The 20,748-nt window shown below is 40.3% G+C and overlaps 1 protein-coding gene across 1 annotated transcript in view; it reads right to left on the bottom strand.

The window, feature by feature from the left end:
* Window positions 1-20,748, bottom strand: part of LOC140650500 (protein unc-13 homolog B) — a 221,424-nt gene that overhangs the window by 151,285 nt on the left and 49,391 nt on the right. Inside the window, exon 8 of the mRNA XM_072858860.1 lies at window positions 2,732-2,954. Coding sequence (XP_072714961.1) covers window positions 2,732-2,954 — 223 coding nt within the window. The remainder of the gene's footprint in view (window positions 1-2,731; window positions 2,955-20,748) is intronic.

Genomic DNA, 20,748 nt, shown 5'->3' with positions numbered 1-20,748 from the left:
AAAGATGACAACATCAGCCCAGCATTAAACTACCACAGATCTGAAATACAGCCAAGGCAAACAGTGAGTATCAGCTGCAATGTATCACAAGACCACTTCACAGCAGCAACAGCAAGGAGACAGGCACAGAGGCTGCAAAGAGGTTAACCCACCTATCAGACAGATCTGGAGAGCGCCTGCTCTCTAGCGAGCACTGGCAGCTTGTCATTTGACTAGACTCAGATGTGGACTCTAGGTCAGTTCGGCCACTCACAGTGGAATCTATGCTATCATATCGCCTTGGAAGTAAATAGAGCAAGAGCAGGGAGACAGGGAGGACATATGGTTACACAAAATGAACACTGCAAAGAAAAGTTAGTGCTTAAAAAAAAATCCGAGGGGAAGATGTGCTATTCTGAAGTTAAACTGGCTGTTGGCAGCAAAACACACTCCAAGGACAAATAAGAACTATACTTGCTATCCTTAGGAGAGAGGGGAATAAAATACATGTCCTTCTGTCAAAAGAACACAATCCCGTGTAACAGCTGATAAAGAGGATAAGAACTTCTCCAGCCAAACCAAATGTTGTTAGAAAGAAACCCAGGCGTTAGTACAGCCAGTTTCAATTGAAGCATTGTGGCATAGACAACTTTTTGCTCAATTCAAAACAGGTTCTAGCAGAACCTTGTCTCATTCCTCTGGGTCTGCCCAGGACAACCTCCTACAAGCTGTTATCTCTTCAGCAATTGCCAACTGCAGTCTGCCAGGAACACTGATTTCATCAGGTGGCTGCCTGGTCCATGGCACTTAAGAGCTGCTACAAGCAAAAGTCAAACACGTTTTGGTTTTGCAATGCTCAGCTACAACCGAGTTTTGAAAATATTTAAGATTTACCCAGCCAGCTCTTGTTAGAAATAGCTTTCAACTTTTAAGAAAGAGAATCCCACATAGCTTCTTTGGAAAGCTTATTTGCATTTCCTAAGTTTTAAGATTAAATATGTAGCACAAAATCTTGCTGGGCATGTGGAAAATGCACAGGGAAACAGGAATGCTCGGAGGGAATCAATCACCATCTAGGACGTGCCTTCCTGGAGTGACAGTAATTTTAGACCAGAGCAGACTACAAAGCTCTTAAGTTTTTAAGTACACTTCATCAGTCTAGATTCTTTCATATCAATACCTTCAGGAAACAAGAAAAAAAAAAACATATTCCATCTTGGTATTCTTTAACAGTTCAAACCAGAAGTGCTTCTTTGGAAGGTCTTATAAACACATTTATCCATTAGATACAGTTAAAAGTTCACAGTCCCCCCTCCAAGCAAGGTGAGCCATAAAAGATTACTTGTCTTGTCAACACTACCCCAAGAAGTCACATAACTGCAAGAACATCCAGCCACCACTGGCTTCCGCAGCCTGGGGGCCCAATACCACTGTTCAGCTTGGCTCTTCCACAACGAAAAAGCTTCAGATCATCTTCCCAGACTCCCAGGAAGATCTTCAGCAATTTTGCCACTGCAAACCAGCAGTACAGAATAGCATGGGAAGAGGAATAACTTGCTTATATAAGATATTTAATGGAATAGGAAAAGAGCACTCAAAATGACATGTCACACTGTCGTACATGCATTTTATTGGCACATTTGCCTCTGCTGCTTGAAATCTCAATAACAGTAACGGCATTAAACGTTACCATTAAACTTCAGCTTTTACCATTAAAGAACATAAGGCATAAAGAGTAAAATTTAGCTTCAGCCACACACCCATGAGGGCAACTGAATTCAGGTTCAGGCTTCAGGAAACAAGAACATTCTTACCAAGGGGTATGAGGTAGAACAAATCAGTTATAACACATATAAAACCCTGCACCTCTAACTGTGACAGAGTTTAAGCAACTGCCTCTTCGTTCACACTGAAGGCAGGAGCAGCAGCATGGCCTGTTCTACACACCCACTCTTTACCAAGCTGACCAGCACCGTCCAAGTTCTTCTGCTTTGCCCTTACACTTAACTCATCCTTTATTTGGAACGGCAGTTTTGTAAAGTTTCTACAGTTCCTAGCACAACCAGCTCTCGTTCACAGCCATTGTAAGTTAATGCTGTAATGCTTAATACTTAAAAAAGATAAAAGAATTTGTGAATCTACTGATTTATGGTCAAAAAGCTAATATAGAGCAAGTAAACTATGTTTCATACAGCTCAAAGGAAACCAAAAGAGAAAACACACTATTCAACAGTGCTACATGATAACAGGGGGAAAAAAAAAACCCAAACCTAATTGGTTACAGACTTCCTTCTTGAATATGCTGTTTTGGCAGAGCTAGTAGAAGAACAGGAGCTAATCTGAAACAAAATAAATCTGCCCCAAGAAAGAAACTCATAATAGGATAACTCTGTTAGACCATGTTTCACTGGCTTGGGAGGTACACTCACGCAGTGGTACCGGAACAACCAATAACCCAGTGCTCTGGCCTTCAAAAGGTAAGGTGAAAGTAGAACCAAGAATAAATGACCTCAGACTTGAGCATATCTTTAAAAGGTAATTCACTAAACTGCCGGATCTGGTGTAACACATAGCCTTACGGGTTTTTCCTGTTTGGCAGCTGAGTCCCAGTGTTAACAAAAACATGTAACCCCTTCCTATCAGAAGCCTTTCAGACCCCTTGAGCTGCTCTCCTCTGCTAGCACGGCACCTTCAGGGTCTGCTGTGGAAAAATCAATGGGAAAAGAAGAGCTACCCAGAAGACAGCACCCACCTGATGGCCACATGTTCCCGATAATCCAGATCATAATTTTGTAGGGAGTCGGCACAGGATTCCCGCAAGACCCCTTGCTGCTGCAGGCGTGACGGTACAGTGAACTGGTGCACAGAGGCATTGGGCTGTGCAGTCGTGTGGTACGGAGGAGGAATGCTGTTACTTGTCTCACTGCGATAGTCACTATCTCGATCATCCACAGCACTGTCAGCATCTTCAAAGGCTAAGAAACAAAAGCAGTTAAGGGCACAGCTCTCTCAAGTTGCCTTGCTGGGACAGTGAAGCCCATTTAGTTTTTAAAGAACGACAGAAAAAGGCTGTTTCTGCTATGGATGGATCTCCACCCGGTAGCTGGTTATAACCACCAGTTCTCTCAAGTATGTACCAAGGAGTTACTGCGGTCACCTCTATACCCTCCTTTCCCTCTTCCTATTTTAGAAGTTTGTTTCTCTTTAGTCATTCCTAATAAGCAGGTTAAGACATTTTTATTTAAAACAAACAACCACCCCAACACCGAAAATTTCAGCTTCTTTCAAAGCTTGTTCCTTTCTGCCAAAAGGAACATTTAGACATTGGGAAAAAAATCCAAAACATAAACATTCCTTTATGGAAAGGAGCTCTTTCCTGGAAACTTTTCAACCTTTAAGCTGTAATACTACTTCCTCTTCTCAGCATCCTTAACCAGTTCTTTAGGGTTCTGGATTTTTTTTTTTAGTGCCTTTTTTTTGTAAAAGTATTAGTTTAAGTTAAGAGAAACTAATGAAAAGCACTCAGTAGGAAAATTAGAAGAACTGGGAGAGCAGCTCTGCTTATAAACGATTATACTACTTCTTATAGGGGAAAACTTGCTACATTTAACACACACAGGTACATTAGCTTAAGTTTAGTAGTCAACACTAATGATAGCCTTCACAAAGGAAAAAGCTCCTTTCCAATGAGTCTCTTTCCCCACAGAAACACTTCTGCTTGCTAAACCTTCAGAAAAAGAGTATGCAGAGTTATAGTAAGGAAAGGTATCAAAAATACAATATTGATGTACGGCTGTGTTTGGCTGCACAGAGTGCAATGTTATCTTTGCAAGCTTAAAGTGAAACACACACTGTACAGCAGTGGAGTGCATTGTTAACATGCTTGAAACAACGGAAAATAAGGATCAGCCATTATTCACTCTCTCTGCCACCAAAAGCCTGTCGAAAAAGGACAATCAAATTAAACACCCCTCTGGTAAGTTATTCAATCATACGTGCCCTACACAGCCATTCACCATGAGGCTGAACAATAAAGTGAAAGTGCTGTTTTCATGCCAGATCCTTAAAAAAAAAAAGAATTTAATTGCTGAAATTCCAAGGAGATTGAATGCAGCATCAGGGAACACCTTTTTCTTCCACTGGCAATTCCCACACCTCCAGTTCAATTTCCATTTTTTTACTCCAAGGTAAAGTTTGTTCTTAGTGATCTTTTTAGTTCCTTCCCACCTGAGTAAGATTATATCAGTTCCCTAAAGTGGATGGAAGAGGAGAAAACAACCCCAGCAGAAAACATGTCTGCAAAATACAAACTACTTGAAAAAGCCTGGCTCTACTCTCTTAAGTACAATCAATTCAATTTGATTGTCCACACCGAAAATGGAGTTAAATCTCCTGCTTTTTAGTAGTTTAAATGCTGCATAGTTCTTGTCAGTCTCTAGTCAATTGAATAGAAATTAATAGCAACCATATACAGCTATATTCAACTTTATTAAAAGCACAATGTCCATCAATTTTATTACAGTTCAGTGCTTAGGAGAAACACTCAAGATGCACTACAAAAAATTATTTGATATGGTGAAGTGCCAAACCCCTCTGAGAAGCACCAAACTTCCAGTCTGTGGAGCAAGGGATAATCTATTTGTAGATCACAAGGCACATACCATCTTCAGAAGCATAACAAGCTGTTAGTCAGCTGAGCAATGTCATTACTGTACACTTGAGCCATTACCATCTCATGCACAATAATTACTTTTATTGGGACAGAAACACTGTTTCAAAGAGCTTTCTAATGCCTCACTTTGCTGCTTGACTAATTTCTTCTTCCCACCAGATGTAACTCTAAGGTAAAGCCTAAACAACTCTGGTATGATGCAAAGTTCTTCCAGCTGTGGCTGCATAATCATTATAAGCACTTGTAGGGGCTTAAGGCAGCCCAACTGAGTTACAGGTTGGGGATCTGGTAAAGGACACCAGACCAACAGCTTTAGGGATAAACAATTTATCTCACCACAACAGTATAATAACAAATACAAATCAGTAGTACAATTATCTGGGTCAAAACAATACTGAATCCAGTAACTCACTAATACCGGGCTAAACTTAGTATCAGAGCATGCAAAAACTTACACAATTATGGTTATCATGCAGCAGGAAGCAGGACACAGCTTCTCTGGGTCAGCAACTCTGCCCAGCCGATGAGCTCAGAGATTTCCGAACTCCCCGATCAGACCGTTGCAGAAGCACTATCTGGATTTGTTAACCAGCCATCGCATCTCACCTCTGCACTATCAAATGAAGATTTCCCATATGAACCACAGTATCTCTAAGCAACATCTGAAAATAGCTGATTAGCTTAAATGTTCAAACACTTACAGAATACATGTTTACAGAAGGTGGCACTAGAATTTCTTGCAGTTCTTACTGGTGTTTAGCATGAGGAAGGCTCTTAGAGGTCATGACACAAAATGTCTCCCCAAAGATATGTTTAAAGGATGCAAGGCTCCAGCTTCCACAAACATCGATGAGGCAGGAACACATTGATTCTCTGATGTATGCGCCATGTCCTACAGCATCCATAGATGTTAACACCAGGCAGAAATCCTCAACTAACTCATAAATAAAGGCCAGCTCCAGAACCTCTTATTCATGCTGAATTGCACCTACCCTAGGAGCAATCTCACTTTATTTAACAGAAGTGTTCACAAATGAAGACATTGCTCAGCTTGATTAAAAGCAACAAAAACTGGCCCATATGTGCCTTACAGCACACATTACCTTTGCAAGAAAGTACTCTATGAAGTGCCTGCACATGGTGATGATCCCATTCATTAACATACTTAACACTTAAATTTTCTTTAAGCAAGTGACTGACAAGGACTTGCAGAAGCAGCTCTGGGGACGCAGCATCCCTTCAAAAGGAGGGGTCAGGCATGACAGCCCATGTTTCAGCAAAATATCCCTCACAACACACATGGTGTGATAAATTCAAGCACTCTCTTCTTCAAACAGATGATACACCAAGTCTTCCATAAGGAAAGTTGTAGCTTAGCCTCAGCCTCTGAAGATCAGTTAATTAATAACAAGATACATAACAACAAACATAAAAAGTCAGCAATTGTTTTTTCCCAGTTTGAGAAATTTCACATGTACCAAAGAGCTCTCAAGGGATGAAAACTGTTTCTTTGTCGCTGGACCCACTGTGTAGAGAGTGGGGGGGTAAGGCTGAAGGGGCAGGGCAGGAGCATGCTGTTCGTGTTTAATAATTGAATATTCATGCATATAGGCAGCATAAGAAGAAAACCCATTGGACAGTCACATCACACAGTAGGATTTTACAAAGAGTGGGGAAATTCAAGGAAGGAGATAGCTTCTCTGAAACAAACTGCCTCCTGGAAACCCTGTTACTCCTCCCCACTCCTGCCTCCAGAAGTTATTACACCACTGCTGCAGGGCAGAACACATACAGCTTTTAATATACTGACCTCAAAACCACTTTGCACAGTCCTTTCATGACAGCTCTACCAGTCACATTTATCCTCTGGCAACTTTCTTTACATCAAGCTTCAGGACAGGAAGGAAAGCTAACAGCAAAATTATTACAGGTGGCTGGATGAATGCACTTTCAGAAGTGTTTTTGTTCTTTTGAGGTCCCAATGCATAGCAGGATCTACTCTCAAAAGGCTGCATTCAGTTGAAATTGCCTCCTGCTTTTCTAGCAGTGATATGTCATCAGCCACTGGGAGCTGGGGTCCAGTCCCTAAGCTTAGTTATGCTACACAAACTTGAGCAAAAACTTGGACAAAAGCAGTAAGTGCAACACACTCAGGCTGCACACTCGGGAAGAAGGAGGTTCACAGAAAGTTTTGTATCCCAAAATCCCCACTACTGTTCCAAAATTAGCCACCGAGCTTTTCACAGCTTTTGTCTATTTTTATAACAGTAGAAGAAAGTATACTAACTGAAGGAATGACTTCCAGTCCAAGCCCAGAAGAGATCTCTGCCAGCTCCACACCACAGCCTTTGCAACTCTCCTTCCCCACCCTTCATCCATTTAAATTGCTTTTCATGATAGCTGCCACCAACTTCTTTCCACAAGTCTCAAACCCCAATACTCCACCGTCTATCAAACCATCAGTCACTTTTGACAATCATGTACACTTTCTGAAATCTTATAATTAAAATGCAGAGAACTTTAAAGAGGACTACTGAAGTAACAAGAAGGAAAAAAAAAATCTGAAAAGGACACAAGGGCATTTTTGAGGCTCTTCTATAGCTCTCGATTCTAAAAACCCAAAAGCTTTTGAGCAATGATTTAAGTGCAACTTTGCAGGTCATTAGTCCATCCTATTGCCCTCACCACTTAAAAATACATTAGAAATTTGCGTAATTTTAAGAATGCTAGTTAGCAATATTCAGTCTTCAGTTTGAGAGCTCTCATAACCTTGTTTTTCCCACTTGAAAATAACTTTCTGCTGCTGAAACACTCAACAGTCAAGAACTGGACTGCCAATCTGAAGTGCAAAGACTGCCTTGAATGCCTACCCTAATTCTTTAAGTCTCTCCCTTTCCTAAAACTAAACCAGGTCAGCAGCACAAGATGCCCCTTTTCTAAAGCACCTGCTGCCCCACTAGTAAGGCTCTGGGCTACAGCACTTCTCTTGCAAGCAGCTCTCACCAGGAAAAAGTCTTCCAGCTATCAACATGCCGTTTCTGCTGCATCCTTCTCAGTTGCTGTTGTAAGTTTACAATTTTTCATTACATTGCCAAGCTAATGAGGTTCACTTGGAAATATCATCAACACTGGCCCAAGCCAGTATAAGGATGCTAACATGATTTCAAAGAGGACGGCACAGGAAGGAGGAAGTAGAGGGAGGGAGGGAACAAGGTCCATTAATACAAGTACCTTTTAAAACAAAAACACCACACACCAACACTCCAGATAAACAGGAGAAATACCCTCTGCACAGCCCTCCTAAATCTCTGACTGACCAATGCCTAAGCACCCCACTTCGCTCCCAAACACACAAAAATTGGGGAATAAAAGAAAGCTATTTAGGACACTAATCTTTGTTTTAGTAGAATACAAAAGTTTAGTTAATCCTCAGTTATCCTAGCACACTTCTGAGAACAATCCCAAACAATTGAGACATCCAACACTGACAGTGTGAGGAAGTTGGTCAACACCGTTGATGCCAAAAGAACTTATGGCTTGATCAAAGACAGGAGAACAAGGAGGACAAAACATGTTCTGGGAGGAGAAACTGGGAAGTCACTGGTGGAAGACTTCTAAAATGCAGAAGAGGTCCCTGTGTGAAATGCACTGTAACATTAGCTCTTTCATCCAAAAGAATGGGATCCATTTGGGATCTTTTGGATGAATGAATCACTAAAGGATGAAAGGATGAAAAGGATGAAAGGATCTTTTGGATGAAAGAAATGGATTGCTCCCTTCAGCAACACCCTCGCTCTTGGTTTTGACACAGGGAACAGACACCTTTTTCTAAGACTGATGGATCCTTTGCAGGTTTGGTAGGACTTTGCAGGTCCTACGGGCAGTGGAAGCCGTGCACTGTGTCTTGAGCAGAAGACTTGCCTGCTGGAACCTGTAGGACTTCCAGAAAGTGAAGATGCCTCATGCACATCTTCTGGAAAAATTAACAAAAACTTTGCAGCCTCTGCAAAAGTTATAACACCAGTCTTCAGGTGCAGGCATTAGCTCTACAGATCACAGACAGCTGCGGTATCTGAGTTTTTTCTTTCCAAGGCTGGTAAGCACTAGTTAAAGCAAAGCCCTACCACTTTTGCCATGATACTGTCTCACAGAGCTTGAATATCCTACAATACCTACAAACCTTCTGTCACCCTTCTGGAGCGCACCAGCCATTTCTGCTTTCACATTTGCTCCTTTTTGTAGTATTTGGAATTTCTGTGATCACTTCTAGTATATCTTTGCATCTTAGTAAAACAATCCCTACAGATTCCTTTGTGTTTTTCAGCTACTCCAAACATTGATTTGGGCTTACGAAGACCAACACAAAAGATGTATACAAGCAGAAAACCCGAATCACCTTTACAGGAAAAGAATAATAGTCCAATTCTGCCATCTTATCCTCAAAAATCGAGTAAAAGGCACAAGCAACTCATTTAAAACATGGCCAAAACAAAGCTAAACAGTGAAAAAATGAACAGCCAGCCATCCATGCAAATATGAAGATTCAGTGAAAGTAAAGAAAATACAACGGAACAAATTTTCTATATGCATGAATATTTCCACTTTCCTTGTAGTGGAGCATGCTGCATCACTATAGGATCAGAAAACTTGCAAGAAATAAACTGTTACGTACTCAGCTGCTCTCCCCATCCGAAATAACTCCAGTTGCCTGCATGTGACACAAATGGCAGCAAAGAATAGGAATGGAAAAAGAAAGCTTAGAAAAACAAACCACAAGCATACTTTTCATGTATTTAAAATGCCTCATAGATTGCAAGCTTGAAAATGTAAGATAATTTTTTCTTCATAAATACAACATTAAACTTATTTTGGGGCTCATTCTTCACTGTCCAGTTTGTTTATAAGACATTCTGAATATTAAGATCACTATAAACTCTAGGAATTACTACGCAATCATGCATTTATTAATACAAGTAGACAAAATACTTATCACACTACTTAGCAAGAGCAGTTAAGCACTGTTATTTCCTAGTACACACATTATCAGGATTACAGACACAATGTCCCAGAAACCAGAGTCCAGTTAAGAGCAGTATCTGATTCTAGGCTAAACTGTGCAAGTGAGGCAGCAAAAGTTGCTTCATGGTTCCACTTCTGCCCCCTCTCCAGAGCAAAGTTAACCCAGTGGTGAAAGCATCACACCAGTAATCATAGCATGAAAAACTATCTGTGTGCATGTAAACTAGCATTAAGTGAAGAGTACTTTCTTAGCTAGATATACACACTGGTAAAGAACTTCAGAGCTCTCACAGCATCCTAACGATGCAAATAGTCACAAGTTAATTCTACAACAGTAAGCAAATCTCTCTGTGTTAAAATTAAAGGTAACAACAAATTCATGCTAAAGCTGAACTGCAAGTTGGTAAGACAGCCAAGTTATTACTTATCAATATCCATGTTGTCACCTCAAGGTCATACTCAGTATGATGGAGGCAACAAACTACTACATACAACCCTCACAGCACCGTGGAAGCATGCACACAATTTGCAACTCCAAGAAAAACTTCAGAAACAGCATTTCTAGAAGATGGTGTATAAAAAACAGTTTAAAAAGTGACGTTTACAGGAGTGTTGATGCGTAAGTGCAGCTGGCAATAAACAAATCCTTCACATGAAGGCAGAGAACAAGCGAAAGCTTTCTGTCCTGGCTACCAGCCTCATCTCTAGCTCCCAGACAGGCACACATTTCCAGGAGGTAGATAGCTCAGGGGATTCAACAAATCCCTCCCCCTGCCCTCATTAACAAGACTCACAAAGTTAGAATGGGCTACATCTTGCTTTTAGCTAAAATTGCCAAAAACAGTTCTGAAAAAAAAAAGAAATCTTTGTCCTAAAAAATCACCATCAGACTAGTACTTAAATAAGCAATAACTGGTCCTGGTGAGTAACTTGGCTTCCCAAGGGTTTAGTCCCTACGCACATGTACTACAGAGGGGCTCTGTTGCCATTTCAATTCTATGGGGGAAGAAAAGGTGGGCAGGAAAAAGAAAAATAGGCACAGATGTGGACCACCCCAAGAAAAAAAAAAAAAAGGCAAATCAGGGTTTAACCCTCTCTCCCTATCTGGGAAATAATGGTGCATCAGAGCTACAACCAGGTTGCTCCTTTCTTCTCAGACATAAAAGGTTTACAAAGCAATGCAGTTCCTCAGTACTTCAGGGTCCCTGGACTCTAGGCTCTCGCACACACATGTGGTGCTTTGCACAGGCACAGCCATGGCTCAGGTTTATGTGGCACTTCTATTATCTAGTAGAGCTTCAAAGGTAGGTCATTCCCTTCCGAATCCTACAGGAGTAGTTAGAGGAAAAAAAAGTAACACATGTATGTTTGCTTTGGTCAATAAACGAAGCAGCTCTGACCAAGTATGCGCATGGAACAAACTCGATATTTTTTACCGGGTTGATTTAGAAAGAACGACATATTAAACTGGTATAATGCCGAATACATGCAGTTTCCATGGAGTATAAAAGGATTATTTCTCTCCTGTCCACAGGAATAAGAAATACAAACTTTTTTCTTGTTTACAAAACTTAACAAGTGAGCAAAACTGAAGTCCACAGAGTTGAGCACCAGGAGACTAAAGTCTGAGACATGACAAATGTTGCTTCTCTGGTCCACAGCAGCACACGTGACAAGCCACCACTTGGACAGTGCATCTGAGCCAGCTGTGCTGGTAAGATGAAGATGTACCCAGATGCATCAGAAGCCTGCCAGGACCCACCAGCTAGTGTTTACATGACCCTCACCACTGGGCTATCATCTCAGGCTTGTTTTTTATGACAAAAAAAATCCACGGATTGCCTAATGATCAGCTTTGACAGAGGCCTGAGTGTTTTTCAGGGGAAAAGGAGAGGAGAAAGAGGAACATGCAACCAAGCTGGCAAAGAAAACAGAAGTAAAACACATGTAGAAAACAGAGATGGGAAGGAGAAACAACCAGAAGAAAGGGTACGGAAACAAGAGGCAGGGAGAGCAGGAGGATCAAGAGAGGGACATGGGGAGAGGGCTGAGAAAAAAGAGCAAGAAGTTGACAGAACTCCGCACTGAGCTTTAATTTGCTGTAATAAATAGTTCACATTAAAGAGAAGACAATTTCCTATTAATGTATAAGTCAAACAATAGCTTATGTGTATCTCCTTCCCAAAAATCTCAAGCCACTAACACATGGGATAGCAACCTCAGCACCTCCTTCCATCAAAATGTTCCTATCTCAGGTAAACAATAAGAGGCAAAGGAAGCCAACATTCAGGCATTTGCAGCCTGGATTACTATTAAAGATCCAGAAAAACTCTGCAGTGGCACAACATGATTGCATTCAGACTATGTGCATGTCATTATTCACAAATGAATGCACAGATAACATCCCAAAGCAGCTGGGGAAGAATTATCAGAAGATACTATAAATTCCCCAAACCAGTATGCGGATCAGAAAAGCTACAGAGGAAATAGAGCCTACTTGTCCTGCACCTTTTCCCAAAGATAAAACACCCAGACTGACAGCCTCTGCACAAACCACTGTAATCTGCATGGAGGGAATGAGTGGCTCTTTAAAGGAAAACAGAAAGCCTTACCCCTGAAACCAGCTCAGACTGTTCTTAGCCCTTGTTTCCTTGACAGCAAATGGTCCGATGGTTGGCACAACACTACTCACAGTTTCAGACTGCAACAAGGAGAAAACCACCAAGTGCTAAAAACAAGCCTCACAGATACAAGGTCTGTCCTTGGAGTAGAAACATTACCACCTCCCATAGACAAAAGTCCTCAAACTGACAGTGATATCCCTGAGCCAGCTGCTTACCTATCTATCTTTCTGCTACCAAGTTCCTTATGAACAGCATGAAAACCCCACAAACTTTCAGAAGCAGATTACAGACTATTATTTCCATGCCTAAGACAAATAGCAGTCAATGCTAAGCAGGGCAGGGTGGAGAGATGAGCAGATGCCTTTAGACACCAGCTCCTTACCCTCCAAGTTTTCTCACATTGAGAAGTTGGGTCTTGGCTAACCAGGGCATGCTACAACTAGAGACTAACTGGGAAGGCAATGCTGCAGGAGCAAACAGAAACAGATGCAATAACAGAGAGTAAGGGATTTTCAGCCAGAATCTCGAAACTCTGCTTTTGTTTGTTTTTACTAACACCCACTTCACTTCAGTGTCTAACATTTTGGATAAAAGATGAATTTATTAAAGATTCAACACATATGCTGCTTCATTTAAGATTCAGGAGCTAACAGTATATATCTCGGTCCTTCAGCATAATCGCAGAAGACCTGGGCTGCCAGTCTTGATATTTTAAAGGTTAATGAAAACAGAATTTCTTCTTAGCCTTTTCAAGTTGTTTTTCTGCTTCATAAAAATAATATGCATAACCTCAATTTGTTAAGAAAAAATCCCTTCTGGATCACCTTTGGGAACAAATTTACACCTGTACAAACTTGAATTGAAAACACCAAGAAGTCCAGACAGATAGAAAATGGAAAGTGGTAATTCTAAAAACATACAACAACAACATACATTAACACTGGAATAGATGATACAGACAAGTCAGACTAGTTACTCTGTGTGCTCTTAAATACCGACAGTGTGTGTCTCGGTTATCACATTATTTTGTATCCATAAATTTCAGTACTCAAAAAATGAGGTTTCATATAAGCCTCCAATTAAGGACTAAATGATGCCAGCAGCCTGCTGCCTTGGAAGCTACAACATTCTTGTCGTTAACACATTTTATAAAGCACATCTAAGTTCCCACAGTTAGATGAACATAACATATGCTTATTCTGTGTCTCAATTATGCAACTATTCAAGGAGGAACTCCTCCTCCCTGCTTCACACTGTCAAGCCTGGAGCAGCAGGGACACTGTAGAAAAGCAGAACATTCCATGTTTTTAATGCAGTCTAATGTGACTTCCTGTGTGCCATTTTGTTTCATTTCGGTTTACAAGTCTCTGAGAGTGGCTGGGATGTACTATCCCTGTCAGAACATTATCATTTACTGCTGTCCACTGCTTACAGTCATGCTGATAATTTATTTAATCCTCCTGTTATATCCCATGCTGAGCGAAGACAGAGAGCATCTAAACAAGTTTATAAAAGTAAACTGAGCTCAGGAAATTACACTATATTTGGTGCTGATAAAGTACTGTTTATAGAATACAAACAGAGCTGGGAAGGTCTTGGTCAGTTCTTTCTTCTAGGTTTAATAAACCTCCTTTTCCCCTGGCTAAGACCCTCAACACAGTGCAGATTCCATAAAAATGTACATTCTTTCAGTATTCAATGTACTTCCCAAAATTAAACATGGTATCTTACTGGAATAAGCTTCTAAAATACAAAACAAATGTTGAACAGCTTTTTAGAACAAAGCCAAGTTTTCAGTAGGATGACCAAGAAGGTTTCACCACAAGTACCTCCATTTCCAGTTCAGTTTTGGAACACCACAGATGAGGGCTAAGACCTCTGCACAAAAGGAGATGAGAAAGCACAGGAGGGAAACGAGCTAAAAGGAGCTGACAGAGACCAGGACAGGCATTACAGTATGAGTACTCTCATACAGACACTAGAGTACTCTCCTTGCTCACTACTCCCTCTTTTTCACCACTTTTTACTCTAGTTTAGCATTTCGCTTATGCTGAAATGTTGGAGTATTCTATTTCAGTAAATGAAATGGCCCCTCTGGCCACCTTTACTATGGCTAAACAAAATCAGATTGAGAGCTGAGAATTTAAGCAGGGCTTGGATCACCATCAAATCATTAAGAGTATCCACTAAGTTATTATAAGCTTGTGCAACTCATTAATAGTGGATCACCTAACATTACATATATGCATAACAGCAAAGAGGAATATAATGTTCTACAGCAGCTGAGATAAAATATTTGGTGCCTTTTTTTCTTTTGATTTTCAATCTTGGACTTTCAGTACAAGCCTCATCACTCAAGGATACATATTTATGGCTTGTGTATAAAGTTGAGCAATAATTTTTCTATCAGTTTAAAATCTTTAATTCTTAAAAAGGTTATATTCCACTGTGGTAACAAAATTAAAATTAATTTTCTGTTATAGCTACGACATTAAAGGATGACTAATAAAGTTCCAGAGTCCTTAAAAAAAATCCCCAACAGAAAAAAAAAAAACAGCATTCATGAAGAGCACTAAACAAATTATGAAACCTAGAGTGATTAACCGAGCATTTACTTTTTTTTTGATCACTGCTTATAGAGATGCATGTCCGTATTAGCAGTGTTCGGCATTTCAGGAAGAGCTTTAGGTCTGGGGCTTATTTAAAAATTCAAAGCTTTATTTCCTTGTCAACACCTTTCAGAATACAGCACATACTCTAGGAAAACAACAACTAACAAAGCACATTTAGAGGATCAGCAGCAAAACCACAGATCTGCTCTCCTCTAGAGTTCAGCAGTAAGTCAAACTTTGTTACTGTATAATCATCTAATATAGGCAGTATTTTTATTTTTAACTTCCCTTTGCTGAGTACTTTTCCTTAGACATATCCACTCCTGAAGTAGCAGCTTTATCCTAAAAATGCAGGCAGACATTTTAGACCAAGTCCTTGAATCTGTGTTCCTTCAAGCAGACCTACCATGCCTTCAGCCAGCCCAGGCAGTGAGTACCACAAAGCCACAAGAAAATAAGTCTCCCAGATGGGATTGATCCTAAACAAAGAGGAACAGGAGCTGCCAGTCACCCAGAAGCAGAGAGGCCAAGGAACTCGCTTTCCCAGCCCGTCAGCAAACTACCACAAAACAGCTCATACAACTGTTTCACTTGTACAGACAAGAGTAATTTTTCCTCTGCCTAGCTTAATTAAAAAAAAAAAAAAAAGTCATTCATGTGTCCTGTTTTGAATTACACTTACACTGAACATTTCTTGAGGACTGTTGTAAGGCTTGCTGTTTGCACTACGGACAGTAGTTTTACTCTTACTAGAGCACAGCTTTTCAATGACTGCAGCAGGATCTTTAGTGTCACCTACCATTGAGAGGGGTAAAAATAATCATTGACCTCTTCCTTACTCTTCACAAACTTGCCTGGTCTAGAGATGCCATAGGTAGCTGCTGACCTCTGTTGTTTCTAAGTGCAGAAGCAGGCTGCTAACCAGAAAAAAAACCAGCAAGAATCTAGACGTATAGCATACATCTCTACAACAAGGAGGGCAGTATCACCTCCCAGCAATTGCAGCCAACTATGCTGCCTGCCACTGCACTATTACAGATCATACATACTGCTCTCTGAACAACTGAGATGGTCAAATTCTGGCCTGCTTAAAAGCATTTTGATGCTGCCTAGCCTTGAGAGCCTGGTATAGCAGATCATTTTTTCAGATATTGTTACCAAAGAGAAAAGAAAAATCTCTTATAGGATGTAATTTCAGCACATTTGCTGCCATAGGGTCAGTTCACCCAGTTGAGCACTGGTGGATGGCAACCAGCATCTTCTTTGACTAGAATAAACCACAGGATTCAACAACAGCACAAGATGGCATGCTCAAACAAGTGCACATGTAACCTTGGATGGCTATGACTTCATTCCATTAAAACAGGCTGCAATGCATATCCTGCCAACCAAGCTCTTTAAGCAAGAACTTTATCCAGCTGCCTTGGACCCACAGCCTGCCCAGATCTGTGCACTTGGTGCCACTGCTTCTGCTATGACCATATCATCTGTGCTGTGGAAATCCTACCAGCAGGGTTTGATAGCTCCAACCCAATGGCCCATTAATGGCAGCATAAAGATGCTAGTATCCACAGTACAGCACCCTGAACATAGAATCACTGTGCATGTCATCAGGGCTTGCTGGGGAGTCAGGAGCACGGAAGGCAGTCATCTGGCTTTTTAGCAGACAAAGCTCCTCATCAGTGCCATGGAAAACACCATAATCTCAGCATTAGAGTCAGTCTATGCAGAGGAAGATACAAGCCTTCCTGATGCATCAGTGGAATTTGAGCTCCTAAAAAGAGAACTAATGGGCATCAGGAATGAAACCTCTCAAAGTCAGCCTTTGGTACTTTTGAAATAGCAGTGAATGTGTAGCTATTAACAGAATTTTGCCTTACACATTTTGCAGAAATAGATTTCTTCAATATTAGTGTTGACCGTTCTTTCCCACAACAAATTGATCTGGCACCGAATGACAGCTATTCCTGTAATGCATGTAAAACATTTTGCTAGTTTTTAAGTAGTTAAAAGGCTGCTTATGTATCTACAGCAAAGCTGTAGCATTTTTTTCTTGCATGCATGCACACACACGCATACACACACACATTCCAGATAGCATTTAGGGTTCCTTCTTATTCTCCTGTCTTGCTTCTTTCCCTCTGATCTACTGGAAGACCAAGCACAGACTAGCTTTGGTTCCTTTTGCTGTATAACAGTGTATCAGAAAAGTTATTTCTTTCCTTGTTGCACCAACTCACAATCCAGAGCCAAGCAACAAATTTACCTTCTTCTGAAAAAAAAGAAACCCAACAAAACCCACCATAAAAAAATACCCCACAACCCTGGTAGACAGGGATTTTACAGAGCAAAAGACATGCAAGACAGAACTATGGTGCGCTGTGGTCTATCAGGGTCTTACTGTGCACAGAGCAACACCACAGACTCAAGGAAGTGGAAGAAAAAAAATAAATGCAGAGAAGGGAGGATAAAGCATTCTCGGAAAGATTATCAGCCAAAGATAAGAGGACAGACATAACTGGTTGATTCAGTGGCACTTAAGTTATCTTTCCCCAGAATCACACTGAACAAACCTGCTCTCTTCCAGATTTGTAAACTCCCTGACACAAGGTATAGGGCACTATTCACAGCAGCTGATATTAACGAAGACTGCCAAGTCTTTTCCACGAAGATACAGAATACCTTTCTCATCCCAGTTTGCACGGTGTCTGCTCCAGGTCAGAGCTGCGTTTAAAATACTGACAGAGTGACTCACTTATACATTATAATGGACTTTTATGTTGCCAGAAATTATTTTGAGCGTACAAGGAAAATAAATCTATACCTACCACGATAAATAACTTAGAGCTTATTGACTCAATGAATGCCAAAGTAATCAAATAACATTTTTTCAATATGCTTCATTTAAAGTGAATTTCCAGACAATAAAAGTTTGCTTTCTTTTTAATTTACATTCCATTTCAGGTTGTGGGTAAAAGCCAATATGAGGATGCTGCAGTTATCCAACAATGAGGTATCAGGAAATTAAGAATTACAATTACATTTACTAGAAATGCAAACAAAACTGGATCCATGGGCACTATAGTGCTTTGCTTATTGCTTGGGATCACTGAAAGTTAAATCAATTGGAAGCATGTGATCTTTCTGGGGAAAGAGAAATATATAGGGAAGCACAGAAGCTGGGAGGTAAAAATGAAATGGCTAAGTATGATGAAGAAAGAGGCAGGAAGTGCTAAAATCAGTAGGGCTTAGAAGAGACTGCATGTACAAGAACAGACCCACCTGTTTCATTTGAGAATCGGTAGGAAGCCCGAATCCCGCATTACCTCAGAAATCATGGGTCAGACTCTTCAAAGAACAAAGCAGCATTTGAGACTGTGAAAGTGGGTCTGAAAGCTTCATCATCTCTGGAAAAATTAGAGCACCCAGTCTGGGATGAGATTTCCCATGGCACCATGCCAAGGCAGCAGCCCACACATGACCAGAGATGAAAACCCACCCTCACAGATCAGATAGTGGCTTTCAGACACGGCCCAGCTTTCTGCTCTCACACCCTGCTCCATCCTTCTCCCCCTCCCTGCTCAGGGGAGATAACAGAACAACCTGCACCCATGCAGGAGATGGTTGGTCTCAAACCAACCATGAGAAAAGGTGGTGTGAAAAAGGGACCAGACAGTGATGGAAAACACAGAAGCAGAACAGGGCAAAAATATAATCTAATTATGACATGTAAGGACTTGTATTTCCCCGTTTAATGAACCTGACCCTGCCTGCTGGAGTAGGATTTTCTCTATCTAGAACAAAGATGCCAGAAGAGTCTTCTGAGAGCTGCAAGATGGCTAAGCAGGACACCAGTGGCATGTGCAGCTATACTGTTATTTCTTGAAATGCAAGCTATATGGAGTGTTTTGCTGCACTTTTGCTCTACAGTGCATGAGGTTTGAAGATAACTTTGTATTTTTTAGGATTTGGGAAGATATTTTCATGGGGCAAAACTGACTCACACTCAGGAGGTTTTTTGCTCCTCCTAGATACCTAGTCTATTGTCCAGCGGATTGTGTCCTGCTCCCAGCAGTGATCACATCTCATCTACCACATCGTGATGGAAAATTGGATGAGTCTTACAAATGTTCTTGAGGATATTTTTATTATATCTAAAAATATATCCATCAATTATTTACCCACATGGTAAGTAAGAACACTCTGTACTCAACGTTTTTTACGTTTGAGAAGGACACCCACCCTGCTCCTATGTAAAAGGGAGTTGAGCTCCTGCGTCATATGCAAAGGTCAGGTCAGCTTTCAATAAAGACACAATCAATGCATCTTCTGAGTTGAATTCTTGAGTTCCAAAGGACTATGCTACATTCAGGCAAGCTTACAATTCTTACGCACAGATTGAGCAGGCAGAGTTCATTTTTCAAAAGTACTTCTACATTAAATGACTATTTTATATTTATCCATGTAAATAATTAGGTATTCATAGATGTTGGATACTTGCAGGCAGTTGATAAGGAAAAGTACATGCAGTGCCACAAGCTTTATTGAATTACTAGAAAATTCTTAAATACATTAACCACATACTGCTATTAAATATTTAACATCAATTCTAATTACTGTTTTAAATGCATGAGTGATTAAATTAATTCTTATGTGATATTAATTGTTCAAACCAGGGGCCTTCAATTAATTATTGCAAAAGGTCACTTTCTAGCAAGATGCAGGCTGTTAGCAGGCAACACAAAAAGGGCAGCTGCAGTTCTCCTCTTTACTATGTCTGTTCACAAGAGCTGAGTTGGTCCTCCAGGGAGGAAGAGCTACAAGAGCTTGAGGATGTAAAAGCACCATGCTGTGGGAACAGGTGCAGCTACTTTCCCTACACAGAAGCATTCCTCCTAATTTACCCATACATCCCAATACTTCGGAGTCTCAATCAAACCAGCCTCTCTTGAACAAAAGCAAAGTCCAGGGCACATAGCCAGGAAAGTAATTTCAGCAAATAACACATCCATTTCTTGGACACTTCATATCAGACTGTTTTTCTTTGATCTTTCGACATTAGGGGTTCTGCATACTATGCTAGTATGATTTAGTCAAATATTAGTTTCTCCAACAATGTTTATTTGTAGGCTTTACAAATCAATTGTACCCTTCTCACTATTTAAAAACAAACAAACAAACGCTTTATTCTTTACATACACTTTTTTTAAAAAAAGGGAGGACACATTTGTTGTTACCGAGGGTACCACTGCCAGAATGCTTTCCTATAGCTTTGTACATGTTCCAGCTAAACAACACGTTCAGATTTCCTAGGCAATTGGTTAATGTCCATGTTTTGTTGAAGACAGTTTTAAGATAACATAATAACAGTATACAGATAAATTAATTCTACTCAAAAAAGGTAAACAGTAATTAACAACTCCTAACATTAACAGTTTTGTAGAGATCCTATAATCAGCCTAATGGATAAACAGCCTGCAAAGTGTAATATGCATGTCTTATAGGATTTGAAGTAGAGGATAAAAGATTTGTTTAAATTATGAGACTTGAATTTTATTAATGTTGTTGCCAAAAGTAGATAAGACATTCATAAGAGACATCACTGAGCTTTCATCTATTGTACGTTAAAAGCAGTGTTTCAGAAATCTAATTTTGCAGACCATCAGATACAGTATGTCCTAGGTTATTTTTCCACCCATGTTTTCAGAAGCATAAAAAAATGCAAGATGAGATAAGCAGAAATTAGTAAAAATATTTTTCATCCATCAACACAGCATTTAAAAGTAATATCAAAGAAATTAGGCATCAAGTACACAAACCGCTGGGCTAGGCTAGTACAAGG

The sequence above is a fragment of the Ciconia boyciana genome, chromosome 4 (assembly GCF_034638445.1).
Source record: "Ciconia boyciana chromosome 4, ASM3463844v1, whole genome shotgun sequence".
Lineage (NCBI taxonomy): Eukaryota > Metazoa > Chordata > Aves > Ciconiiformes > Ciconiidae > Ciconia > Ciconia boyciana.
Note: the sequence above shows the minus strand (reverse complement) of the source record. Positions and strands in the feature narration are given on the sequence as shown.